The following is a 13696-nucleotide window of genomic DNA, read 5'->3' as shown; positions in this document are numbered from 1 at the left end:
CCCACCAACACTGCACCTGTTTGGAGTCTAAGCTCATATTACTTGCCACATGACAGGTCAATAAATTGAGAGACAGGTTGTTGGGGCAATGAAAAGAGACTTTATTCAGAAAACCAACAGACTGAGAAAATGGCAGTCAAATGTCCCAAAAAAATCATCTTCCCAGAGTTAGAATTCAGGCTTCTTTTATTCTAAAAGGGGAGGGGATGTGGCTGATTGTTCAATCTTCTTGGTGCCTTTATTCTTGGTACTATTCCCATAGGTCTGGTCACAATGTTCCTATAAACCTCCAACTAAACAAACGTTATGCTCTGTTCTGCAGCTTTTTAAAGAAGTGTTCTATCATTAAGAGCCAGAGCCTTGAGAATGGGCTGTCCTGTGTATTTCAGGCTACAGGAAACATTCTTTTACAAAGGTGCAAGCCAGCATGACTAAGCACAGGCAACAGAGAACAAAAGTTAGAGCTAAAGGAATAGACCCAGTGTGGAGTCAGCTTTGTTCAATGTTACACACACTGGGCTGAGAGGGAACCCGCCCATCTACTGCAGCCATAGGAGACTGGGATGGAGCCCTTGAAGCCAGCTGGAAGCTGCAGGAATGAGCTGAGGTAGCATCGTAAGGAGACAGCCAGGTGGAGAAGGAGCAGGAGGGAAGGCAGATGTGAAGGCCAGAGTGGGGACCTGGGCTGGAGTCCTGGAGCCAACAGGTTGGGATCCGAGACTCACGTTTAAGTAGAAGCAGGTCTTTCAGAACCTGGTGTGGGTTATCCACATGGGCTGGCAGGTTGCAGGTGCCAAGTTAACACACACGGAGCCTGGCCCTGGATCCAGGGCGAGGCACCCAGTGGGTCTTAGGAAGTGAGTGTTCTGCGCTGACCAGCCTCTTGGGAGCCCCATGGCGGGGAGACCTGTCTGTCCTTGCAGGTTCTGGGCGGTCTCACTTGGGGCCAGTGAACTGAGCTCTAGACAACAGAGACACAGCTCTCAAGAAATGCAGATTTCAGGATGGGGAACACATGTATACCTGTGGCAGATTCATTTTGATGTTTGGCAAAACTAATACAATTATGTAAAGTTTAAAAATAAAATAAAATTTACAATTAAAAAAAAAAGAAATGCAGATTCTCTTCCCACTTAAGCATTCCAAAGGCCACCAGGCCAGACAGACAGTGTTACTGATGAGTCACGAAACAGCCAGACCCAGAGTCTTGGGTGGGGAGGGGAGGGAATGAATACTGCCTGAGGATAAAGGTAACTGAGGGTCAGTGCCTCAAACTGACCCCAGGGCCAAGCCGTTGGCTCCTCTGGCTGAGGTCTTTGAAGACATGTGGTCCAAGTTCCCATCTGAAAAGCAACAAACTGAGGCTCAAAGAAGAGACACAGTCTTCGCAGGGTCAAAACTGAGTGGCAGGACTGGGAAAAGACTTGGCTTCCTGTTCTGGATTGGTGCTCATTCTTACAGAGTTCCTGCCCTACACCCAACACCTACAGGGCTCTGTAGGTGCCCCGCACCTGCCTGGTGAACAAGAACACAGCACGGACACTTACTGAAGGTCACTGCATCTCAACTTTATTTCTTATGATTCTTTGAAGAATTTGGGGAGGCAGGGGACTTGTGATTTGGGAGACTGACATCCTGATGCCCTGGAGGGTCATTTCCAGAATGGGAGCTCATTTCTGCTTCAGTACTGGGTCCTCCTGGAGGAGCTGTAGGAACCCCACAGCAAGGCCCCCAAAAGTGCCCCAGCAGATCCCAGGAGGATGTTGGATGGTGTGGAAAGTCCAGTTGCCCCTGGGGGAGAGGAGAAGGTTAGAGCACAAGAGGACAGGCAGACCCAGCAGTCCCCGGCAAGACTGTGGGTGTCAGAGACCCCAGGACTGACTGGAGGCCCTAGACACCAACATCCCACCCCTGTTTCCTCCTCTACTTCTGAGACCCCAGGATATCTGCTCAGGGAGGGGCGGCTGCACATGGCTGCCCAAAGAGGAGACATGAACGCCAATGATCAGTCCATCAGTGACAGGACAGACTCTCTGAGAAATGACAGGCTGTCCCTCCCCTTCACAGCACCAGGCTGGGCTCGGGGAGGAGTGGGCACCTAACCAGGTTTTTTAGGGTTGATGAGGAATGCAGGCCTCCTGAGCGACACACCCCTCGTCCCACCACCCCACACCCAACCAGAAGAGGGAACAGTGACGGGGATACAAAGGATAAGTGGGACACTGAGGACCACGAAGCTGGAAGAAGCCTGTCTGCTTCTTTAGCATCTGGATCAATCTTGTGCTGATTTGTTACCCCTCCCCCGCCTCCTCCCCGGGAGACACTTACCCTTGGACTGGAGATTGGAGACTAGGCTCCCAGAGGGAACTCCGCCCCCATTGGCTCTTGCAGTTGATGACATCATCTTGGCCGCTAAGGAGGAGGGGGAGATTCCTTTTCTGGTGAAGCCCACGGTGTCCAGCAACTCAGGCACAGCCCTCACGGCCATGACTGTAAGGGCAGAGACACTTCAGGGCTAGCTGCGAGGGACAGGCTCGCCAGACCTCCCTGACACCTTCCCGGGGGGTTGAGGTGAGGGGTCCTCTTCGCTCTCCTCAGACCACAGGGCCAGAGGCAAGGGAAGGCTGTAGGTGTGGACACAACTGGGTGGACACCCACCCCGACACCCCGTCCTCCTCCAAGAACCTGGAACCCAGGCCTGCTCCTGACTCTGCTTGCCTGTGACCCTGGAAGAGTCAGCAGTCCTCCCTGGGCTTTAGTTCGCCCTTTATGAAATAAAGTTGAAACAAGGAGGGGTCTTCAAATACCCCCTTTTGGTGGGAACTGGTGTCTTTCGTGCAAGCACAGGCCCAGAGTATGAGGACAGAACTGCTCTTCTGAAAAGCTGCCGGGTGGAAGCTTCTGTCCTCTGCCCTGAGGCCACCGGTGAGCATCCCCCCAGGGTCTCTACATCTCCAGACAGTGCAGGCATAGGACCTTCTGCAGCCAGGAACCTTCTGTGTCTGTACCGTCCACACGGCGGACACATGTGGCCACTGAGCACTTGAGACTGTGGCTGGTATGACAGAAATGTTTCATTTTCTTTAATTTTGGCCACCATGTGGGAGGACCCTGGCCAGAGGCCCAGCAGGAAACCGCTAGGCTTGCTGGATGACTAGAGGGTCGTAGGCAGAGCAGTTCTGAGTAATCCACACAACTCAGCTCACACACTCCTGACAGCCATTTGGAAGGGCCCCTGGCACTGCTTTCTGGGGAGGAATCATGGGTTCAGACAGATCTACCAACTTGCCTGGATCCCAGTCTGCACTTGGGAGAAGCTGAGATTGGAAGTGGTTGTTATGAATGAGTTTCCTTCAGTTCCTTCTCAGCTAGGTTCTTGTTACCTCAAGAATTCAACCTCTGTTCCCTGTCCACCCCACCCCTACCCACCCAGGTCTTGGGGCTGAAGGCAATCTTGGACTTGCTCCCAGGAGCCCAGGGACAGGGGCAGATGGGTCCTTGAGCTTCTTCCCAAGGAGACTTACCTCCTCCAATCACAGCAGCTGCAGTCATGCCTGGAGACAGAAAGAACCCCTGTGAGTGCCCAGCAATGGACTTCCACTGAGTCTCTGCTGCTGTCCCAGTGTGAAGGGTTCCCTGGAGTTGGGATCACAGGAGACAGAAGCCCTGTGTGGCTCTCTCTGCTTTTACAGAGAAGTCTGATTTTCCAGAAATCAGAGGAGGATGGACAAGAGTCCAGAGCTCTGTGATGCTCCAGATGGGGAGAGGAATCTGCCTTGAAAAGATTTCATGCTGCTCTTTGAACTTAACACATTTTGGTATCATTAAAAAAAAAAAATCAAGAAAAGCATGCTACTTTTTTGCAATGGAATATATTTGACTGTTCTGTCTGTTCATCTTCCAGACACCCTGTGCCCATCCCAGGCTACAGCTGGAGTGGAAGCCCCCCATCCTCTAGGGCTCAGCCTACTTGTGACTTTCTGCAGGAAGCACCCCTTATTTCCCCATTAGAAGGCACCATGCTTCCTCTGCATGTCCTGCCTTGAGGCTGGAGCCCCTGGCTACACTGGACAGAGCACGCCTGGACCAGACTGAGTTGCTCAGAGCTCTTGGGTCTGGCAGGGACTAGGGATTTTGGACACCTGGGACAGTTCCAGAGATTTCAGGATCTGCAAGAGTGAGCTCAGATAGCTCTCCATGAAAAAGAGTCTAGGTCCCAGGCAAGGGAAAGAAGTTGGAAAAGCAGTCTCCATCCCCGAGTCATTTCTGGAAGGTTGTAGCTCGTGGCTCACCAACATCTCTCTCCATCAGGACCCCTGACCTGTCTTGAGGGTTTCCATTTCTGCACAGACGATGTTTTCAACGAACTGATCTTACAGTTCTCACCTCCTCACTTTCAAGAATCTTGGATCCTATGCCACATACACCCAAGGTCATACCCTAGGCCAGGGGTTCCCAACCCCGATACTGGTCCCTGGCCTGTTAGGAACCCAGTCGCACAACAGGGGCTGAGTGGCAGGTGAGCCACCGAAGCTTCATCTGCATGTACAGCCGCTCCCCCTCGCTCGTATTAACGCTTGAGCTCCACCTCCTGTCAGATCAGCGGCAGCATTAGATTCTCGTAGGAGCTTGAACCCTACCGTGAACTGTGCTTGTGATAGATTGATGTCGCCCACTCCTTATGAGAGTCTAATGCCTGATGCTCTGAGTTGCAGCTGAGATGGTGATGGTCGGACTGGGGAGCAGCTGCAAATACAGATGATCACTAACAGAAAGGTTTGACTGCACAGGGACCATAATAAATGAATACCTTGCAGACTCATATCAAAACCCTACTAGTGAGTGGCAAGTGACAAGCTGCATCTGGTGGCAGGCTTTCAGTCAGAATCCGACACTTATTTTAGTCCCCACATGTCCCACTCACTATTTTCTTTACCACTTCCATCCTTGCCTCTTTCCTGCACTGTGCACTTGTTTTAGTCACAGTTTTGGTAAGCCCACAAGCTAACCCTTGACAAAATAAGTAAAAAAAAAAAAATTTTTAAGCAAATGTCGCTGAAGGGTTTCTTTGAAAATGGAGAAAGACCCAATGATGAGACTGTAGAAGACTCTAAGATGGCCAACGAAGAGAAAGCTACATTTAAAAGAAAATACCAAGAGCGCTACTTAAAGTACAAGTTCATTGCAGCAGGTGATTCACGTTCTCCAGTCCTGCTTTGTGTAACACGTGGGACCAGCTACCCAATGAAGCTTTGAAACCGTTAAAACTGCTTTGCCACATGGAGACCAAGCACCCTGCATTAAAAGACAAGCCTTTGTGGTTTTTCAAAATTTAAAAAAAAAATGTGAACATGAAGAACGGAAGCAATTATCAAAGGCCTTCACTTTATCAAATGTATCTGCACTGAGAGCATCATTCTTAGTGGTTAACTGCATTGCTAAATCTAAGAAACTGTTTACTATTGGTGAAGAATTGATCCTGCCTGCTGCTAACGTCATTTGTCATGAACTTTTAGGAGATGCTGAAGTTCAAAAGCTGGCATGTGTTCCTCTTTAGGAGAGGCTGAAGTTCAAAAGCTGGCATGTGAAACAGCAGACATGTTGAGGCCAATTGTTAGAAAGGATTAATGAGTCACCGTGGTATGCAATTGGAGAAGGCGATGGCGACCCACTCTCCTACTCTTGCCTGGAGAATCCCATGGGCGGAGGAGCCTGGTGGGCTGCAGTGCATGGGGTCGCTACGAGTCGGACACGACTGAGCAACTTCACTTTCACTCTTCACTGTCCTGCATTGGAGAAGGACATGGCAACCCACTCCAGTGTTCTTGCCTGGAGAATCCCAGGGACGGAGGAGCCTGGTGGGCTGCTGTCTATGGGGTCGCAGAGAGTCCGACACGACTGAAGCAACTTAGCAGCAGCAGCAGCAGCAGTGGTATGCAACCCAGGTTGGTGAATCTACCGATGTTGACCACAAGGCAACTTTACTTGTTTTTGTGCGATATATTCTTCAGGAGGATGTGCACGGGGATGTTTTACGTGCCCTTTTCTTGCCAAGCAAAACCACAGCTTCAAAACTATTCAAGTCTCTGAATGACTACATATCAGGAAACCTGAACTGGTCATTTTGCATTGCTATATGCACGGACGGAGTGCGTGCCATGACTGGATGGAATTCTGGTTTTCACTATATTGATCAAAGTGGTCACCTCTGAATGTGAGCCTACACACTGTCATCCACAGAGAAATGCTCACCCGCTGAAAAATGTCACCTGAACTTAACGTTTTGCAGGAAGTGATGAAAATTATCAACCACATTAAAGTACATGCCCTTAACTCATGTCTGTTCATGCAGCTCTGTGAGGAAATGGATGCAGAGCACAAATGTCTTCTCTTACACACAGAAATGAGACAGCTTTCTAAAAGTAGATCACTGGCCAGCAGTTTTGAGTTGTGAGAGCTGCTCCAGGGATTTCTTTTAGAAAAGCAGTCACCACTGGCAGCATATTTCAGTGACACAGAAGGTGTCGAAAAACATCCTTACTTGTGTGACGTATTCAACTTGCTCAGTGAACTCAGTCTTACACTTCGGGGGAGAATGTCAACTGTTCAAGTCACCAGGTCAAGTGGCTGCATTTAGAGCCAAACTGGAATTATGCAGGCAATGAATGAACACTGGGAATTTTGACATGTTTCAAATATTAGCAGAGATTTGGAAAGAGACTCGGTCAGGGTCGTCTTTCTCCAAACTGGTGCATGATCCACTTATTTCAGCTTTCAAAAGAGTTTGACCATTACTTCTCAACCACAGAAGACCCCTGAACTGGGAAGGAATGGATCCCTGACCCATTTGTAAATAATCCAGGTAAACTGACTTTGTGCCTGCTAGAAGAGGATCAACTGCTTGAGATCACAAATAACAGTGGCCTTGAAAGTATGTTTGCTGCTGCTGCTGCTGCTAAGTCACGTCAGTCTTGTCTGACTCTGTGCGACCCCATAGAAGGCGGCCCAACAGGCTCCTCTGTCCCTGGGATTCTCCAGGCAAGAACACTGGAGTGGGTTGCCATTTCCTTATTCAATGCATGAAAGTGAAAAGTGAAAGTGAAGTCGTTCAGTTGTGCCCGACTCTTAGCGACCCCATGGACTGTAGCCTACCAGGCTCCTCCGTCCATGGATTCTCCAGGCAAGAGTACTGGAGTGGGGTGCCATTGCCTTCTCCGAAAGTATGTTTGAGATGATTTCAAATCTCCATATGTTCTAGATTAAAATCAAGGCAGAATAGCTTGAGATTGCCACAAAAGCACTGAAAAGCCTGCTTCTGTTTCCGACAGCCTATCTTTGTGAAGCAGGGTTTTCTGCAGTAACAGTAACCAAAAGGAGATGACGGGTAGACTGGACGTAAGTAAGACACTTCAGGTATTATTGTCTCCTGTCACCCTCAGATGGGACCATCTAGTTGCAGGAAAACATGCTCAGGGCTCCCATTGATTCTGCATTATGGTGAGTTGTACAATGATTTCATTATATATCTCAATCCAATAATAATATGAATAAAGTGCATGATAAATACAATGTGCTTGAATCATCCCCAAACCATCCTCCCTCTCCGTGCCTGTATCTTCCCTGAAACTGGTCCTGGCCCCAAAAAGGTTGGGGACTAGGGCCCTAGCCCAAGCTCACCACTATGGGAACAACTACCCATTCGAGTGTTCGAGTTAAATCTCACTTAATGAAACTTAAAACTCAGTTCCTGAATTGCATGGACCACTGCTCAAGTGCTCAATAGTTGCATCTGGCTAGTGTGATCTACCATACTGGATCACGCAGGGAACACGCTTACCATCACAGACGGCACTACCAGAGAGTGCTGCCCTAGACCCATCACCAGCGAAAAATCCCTCTCTCTATGATCAATGACCAGCGCTCCCGTGGAGACTCTCACCTCCTCCTCTTACAGATTCTGACTCTAACACAGCCTTCAACATTTCAGCAAACGCAATGAGATTTTCAATCTCTGTTCAGGCACACCTCGGCGATACTGTCGATCAGGTTACAGATCACCAAAGTAAAGGGAATATCATGTGAACTTTTTGGTTTTCAGTGCATATAAAAATTATGTCTATATACAAGTTATATTTATGCATAACTAGACTATACCCTAGTCTGCTAAGGGTGTGACAGCCTTATGTCTAAAAAGACAATGTGCATACCTTAAAAATACTTCATTGCTAAAAATGTGAACCTCCACCTGCCAACTCTTAAGTTGTTACAAATCTTCAACTTACAAAGTGCGTGCCTGTGTTAGTTTCCTGAGGCTGCAGTAAGGAATTACCAGGAACTGTGCTAATTCTCTCATGTTTTCTCCCAGTCAGAGATCCAAGATCAAGGTGTAAAGAGAGCCAGGCTTTTTCTGAAGGCTCTAGGGGAGGATCCTTCCTTATCTCTCTAGCATCATTGTCTAGCTGTTGGTGACAAACTCTGACTTGTGGCCGCATCTCTCCAATCTGTTTCTGGCTCTACCACTGCCATCCTAATTACCATCACCTCTTGTAGTCCCAGATCAGGGAAGGGGACAATACAGAGGATGTTGGCCACTGGGTACAGGGAAGAAGAATGAAGGTGTTAAATCCCCTCTTTGCCCCCTGTGGCCCATAAGTTAAAGTCCACTTGTTCCATGAGCATGATGGGGTCCCTGCATGATCAGGCTTCTGCTTAGATACCAGGGAATGAATAGAAGCCACCTCCCTGCCTCCTGATGTTCAATCTTTTGCTGGCCAAATCCAGGCACATTTTTAAGGACTCTGCCATCCAACACATCTTCCAGAACCTGCTCTGAGCACACGTTCCCAGTCTTCCTCGGCCACCTTCACCTATAGACTCCTAAGTGTGAATTAGTTGTGCTCCTGCTGCCACAAAATTTCCCACAAGGCAATATGATTCTCTGAAATCTCTGCTGGAATTTGAGTTCTTTCAGGTCAAGGGCCAAGCTGCATTCACTGCTGCTTTCTCCTGTGCCAGGCACAGGCTTGGGATCAAGGAGGCACCGAAGGAGGAGTTCAGAGAAAGAAGTACTAATCCAAAGTGCACCTTTGGGCATCCTAAGTCATGCTATGGTCTGAATGTTTGTGTCCCCCAAAAATGATATATTGGAACCTAATGCCCAATATGATGATGTTAGGAGGTGGCCCTATGGGAGCTGATTAAGACTTGCAGGCAGAGCCCTCCTGATTGAGATCAATTTCCTTATAAAAGAGATCCAAGAGAGTTCCTCTTTTCCTCCCAACATGGGAGGTTAATGTGAAAAGATGGTTGTTCTAGGATGTGAGCTGTCATCACACACAGAGTGCACTGATGCCTAGATCATGATTTCCCAGCCTCCAGAACTGTGGAAAATAAGTTTCTGGTTTTTTAAGCCATCGGATTTACCACATTTAGTTATAGCAGCCCTAATTCACTAAGATAGAGCACAATCAACAGAGTGAAAAGGCAACCTACAGAATGGTAGAAAATATTGGCAAAGCATGTATCTGTTTAGAGGTTCATACTCAGGACATAGTATAAAGAATTCTTCCAACAACAGAAAACTTGATTTAAAATCATTTGATTTAAAAATGGGCTAATGTGCAGAGCAACTGGAGAAAGCCCACATGCAGCAATGAAGGCGCAGTGCAGATAAAAAAAAATAAAGAAAATACGGGCAAAGAATCAGAATAGACATTTCCCTAAAGATATACAAATGACCAACAAGAATAGAAAAATATACTTAATATCAGTAACCATTAGGAAATTCAAATCAAAACCGCAACGAGATATCACACCACACCCATCAGGAAAGCCACGATATAAAAATAACAAAAATGGAAAATAACAAATGTTGGTGAGGATGTGGAGAAACTGGAACATTTGTGCACTGTTGGTAGGAATATAAAATGGTGCAACAAACATGGAAAACAGTGTGACAGTTCCTGAAAAAATTAAGAATAGAAAATCATATAACCTAGCAATCCCATTTCTGGATATAGATCCAAAGAAATTGAAAACAGGGTCTTAAAGAGATATTTGCACCCTACGTTCATAGCAGCAGTGATCACAGTTGCCAAGAGGAAGCAAACTAAGTGTCGATGAATGGATGAATGGATCATTACCAAGTAGTATAGATGCCCGAGAGGATATCATTCAACTTTAAATAGGAACTTCTGACATATGAGGAACCTGGGGAACCTTACGCTAACTAAAACAGACCTGTCAGAAAATAACAGATGCTGTATGATTCCAGTTACATGGAAATTAGATTAGATTAGTTGAGCAAAGAGACAGAAGGAGCTGTGGTTGCCAGGAAGTGGCAGGAGGAAAACAATAGTTAATGTCTAATTGAGTTTCAGTATGAGGAGATGAAAAGAGTTCTGCAGATGGGAGGCACAGTAACACGAATATGGTTACCGCTGTTCAAGAGCCGACTCACTGGAAACGACCCTGACGCTGTGAAAGATTGAGGGCAGGAGGAGAAGGGAGTGACAGAGGATGAGATGTTGGCTGGCATTACCGACTCAATGAACATGAGTTTGAGCAAACTCTGGGAGATAGTGAAGGACAGTGAAGCCTGGCGTGCTGCAGTCTATGGGACTGCAGAGTCAGACACGACTTAGTGACCGAACAACAAAGAACAACAATTCAGTGTATGCTAACAAATGGTCGTGTTTGTTAGTCACTCAGTCCAGTCCACTCTTTCTGACTGCATGAATTGTAGTCCTGCCCATGGAATTCTCCAGGCAGGAATACTGGAGCGGGCAGCCGCTCCCTTCTTCAGGGGATCTTCCCAACCCATGGATCGAATCGAGGTCTCCCGCATTGCAGACAGATTCTTTAACATATAAGCCACCAGGGAAGCCCAGTTGTTTTGGTAAATTTCATGCTATGTGTATTCTGAAAGGACTTTAAAAAAACTCTGTGACTTTTGCTGCCGTGGCCCTAGGATGGCCCCACATTAGAGGTGAATCTGCTCTTGGAGGGTGTGTTCTGGGAGGACATTAGTGACCTGGCCCTGGGGCATCAAGGGAGGAACACAAATAGAGAAATGAAACTTACCTGCCTTGGGTGCTGGGGGGCAAAAGGAAATCATGGGCAGTGACCTTTAACTGGCAAAGAGCCATGCCCGAGCCTGTGCCACGTGGCTGTCAGGCATCTAACCTGAGCAGCACCTCTGCCCCACCTAATTGGAAGTGACCTGGTTCTGAGAGACCCCTAAGAGTGACCCCTATGCTTAAAAACAAACCTATAAAGGCCCAGAGAGGGCAAGTGACTGGCTCTGGGTCACTCAGCAAGTCAGAGGCAGAGCTAAACCCTGAAGTGCGGTCCCTCTGATTCTAGAGCATCATTTATTTCATCTCCTGTGTACATTGTGGCTTTTTTCTGACAGTGTGTCAGAGAGATTCCATCAGGAAGACTGTCCTTACACTGACAACTTAGCAGGTTGAGCTGAGCAGTGGGTGTGAGGTGAGGATCCATGGATTGGTGCTCAGAGATAGCTTACCTGCATAACGGTAGAAATTGGGTGGGTCTCTGGGGTCAGAGCCAAAGTCATCTGGTCCCTGATGTGGCCCCTGTGGTGCCTTCCCAGGAGAAGAGCCATAGGAGTCCTGATTGGTTGACTGGAAAGGTTCTTCTTCCTCTGGAAGAAAGAAATAATGGGGGAGCACACAGCGGGGCAGGCAGCTGGGGAACAGACCCCACACAGCCCCCTCCACCCTTTCCTGAAGACCCCAGAATCTCTGATGTAGGGAGGGGACCTCAGAGGAAGCTGAGCTGAGAGGTGTCAAGGGTGCTTGGAGGTGAACCAGGGAGAAGCCCAGCACCAGTGGAGAGCTGGGGGTCCTGACTACACAGAGCAGGAGGCTGAAGCCCAGGGGAAAGAGACTTGATGGGCACCAGGTCAGAACCCAGACCCCTGCTGCCCACATCCAGGAACCCCAATCTCCGGGCCACCCTCCCTCTGGAGATTTCCCAAGGGCACTCACCTTCTGACAGCAATTCTGGCAGGAGGGTGCCCAAGGCATCGCCTTCCCCGCTCTCTATGGCTCTAGCTGACATCCTGGAGGCAGTGTGGGAGCACTGGTTCTGGATGCAAGGACACCACTGTCTTTCTGAGAAACAGAGTGTGAAGTAAAAACTGCTCTGCCTGATTTCAGGCTTTGCTGATAGCTCAGATGGTAAAGAATCGGCCTGCAATGCAGGAGACCTGGGTTCGATTCCTGAGTTAGGAAGATCCCCTGGAGAAGAGAAAGGCTAGCCCCTCCAGCATGCCGGCCTGGAGAATTCCATGGACTGTATAGTCCTTGGGGTCACAAAGAGTCGGACATGACTGAGCGACTTTCAGGAGGGCATCTGTCTTCCGTTCCAGCCCTGCCCTCTGTCCCACTGCAGCCTGTGGACCACTTCCAGCCCACCCCCTTAATCTGCTCAGACCACAGTTTTGAAGTTAATAATGACTTTGCTTGGCTCCCTGATCTCCAGAATCCTGGCCACCTCTAACACCCCATCTCTGTCCCCTGCTCACTGCCCAGCTGGTCTAAGTTCCAGGGCTTCATAGTAACCTGGGTCAAGACAAGACCAGAGGTTCCCAACACCCCATGGTAAAGGTGGGATCAAGCCCCCTCCACACATTCAGCTCTGGTCGCAGGGTCAGCAGTCCTGATAGAAGTGGAGAGGGAGGCTGAGAGTGGAGTCCCTTTGCTCCCTCCCCTCCCCACCTCCCAGGCCCCCGCTTACCTTGCTTAGTATTATTGGGAATCAAAGAGTAGTGTGTGAAGCCCGGCCCAAAGTGAGGCTGTTGAGAACTCCAGCAGGCTAAATAGTCCCTCCCTGGATTACCTCTGACCTCAAGAGTCCAAGAGGGAAGTGAGTCACCCTCATCCCCGGCTTGGTGCCACGTAGACCTCACATTTGCATGTTAATGGGAGGATGAGGGGCTGAGCTTCCCTCCCAGATTCCCCTTCTTGGATACGTGAGGAATCCCTAGTCCACCTTTTTATAAAACTTACCTGCAATTCTTGTGAACTATATTTTCCCTTCCCTCCACCATTTGTAGGTTTATGGTACAAAATATTTTTCCTTGGCTGACAAATGGCACAGAGCCCTAATCTCATATCTGTAATAACTGAGGAGGCAGAGCAGGTTGATGGTCAAAGCATCATTTCTAACCAGTGCCTGGGGAGGAATCTTAAGTTTCGACTAAGGGAGTGAAATACCCTTGATGTGCCTTACTTTAGTGACACACTGGCATTCACAGAATTGGTGGTATTATTACATTTACTTCTTTTTGTCCCTTGATGTATGGAAGTGTTAGTTGCTCCATCATGTCTGACTCTCTGTGATCCCGCCAGGCTCCTCTGTCCATGAAAGTCTCCAAGAGTACTGGAGTGGGTTCCCTATTTCCAGGGGATCTACCTGACACAGGAATTGAACCGGTGTCTCCTGCATTGCAGGCAGATTATTTACCAGCTGAGCTACCAGGGAAGCCCCCTAAGACATATATATATATATGTTCCTTATTATTATATGACATATGTAAATATTATATATTTTATATGTGTATATATTTTACTTATTTTACATTATCTGCTAAAAGGAAATGAAAGCTGAACGCCAAAGAATTGATGCTTTTGAACTGTGGTTTTGGAGAAGACTCTTGAGAGTCCCTTGG

The 13696-nt window shown here is 48.2% G+C and overlaps 1 protein-coding gene across 2 annotated transcripts; it reads right to left on the bottom strand.

Annotated features, from left to right (window-relative positions):
• Window positions 1-1547: 1547 nt before the first annotated feature.
• On the bottom strand, window positions 1548-12904 carry LOC109575260 (interferon alpha-inducible protein 27-like protein 2A). Of its 2 annotated transcripts, none has more exons than XM_070775612.1 (6): window positions 12763-12904; window positions 12012-12133; window positions 11528-11665; window positions 3525-3554; window positions 2329-2490; window positions 1548-1791 (listed from the first exon to the last, which is right to left on the bottom strand). In XM_070775612.1, exons 2-6 carry the CDS (start codon window positions 12082-12084, stop codon window positions 1682-1684), a joined length of 513 nt encoding a protein of 170 aa, XP_070631713.1. In that variant the 5' UTR covers window positions 12085-12133; window positions 12763-12904; the 3' UTR covers window positions 1548-1681. The 2 variants fall into 2 exon arrangements, with proteins under 2 accessions (XP_070631713.1, XP_070631712.1); XM_070775611.1 differs by having other exon boundaries at window positions 12012-12137; window positions 12763-12888.
• Window positions 12905-13696: the final 792 nt, after the last annotated feature.

The sequence above is a fragment of the Bos indicus genome, chromosome 21 (assembly GCF_029378745.1).
Source record: "Bos indicus isolate NIAB-ARS_2022 breed Sahiwal x Tharparkar chromosome 21, NIAB-ARS_B.indTharparkar_mat_pri_1.0, whole genome shotgun sequence".
In the NCBI taxonomy this organism is placed as follows: domain Eukaryota; kingdom Metazoa; phylum Chordata; class Mammalia; order Artiodactyla; family Bovidae; genus Bos; species Bos indicus.
Note: the sequence above shows the minus strand (reverse complement) of the source record. Positions and strands in the feature narration are given on the sequence as shown.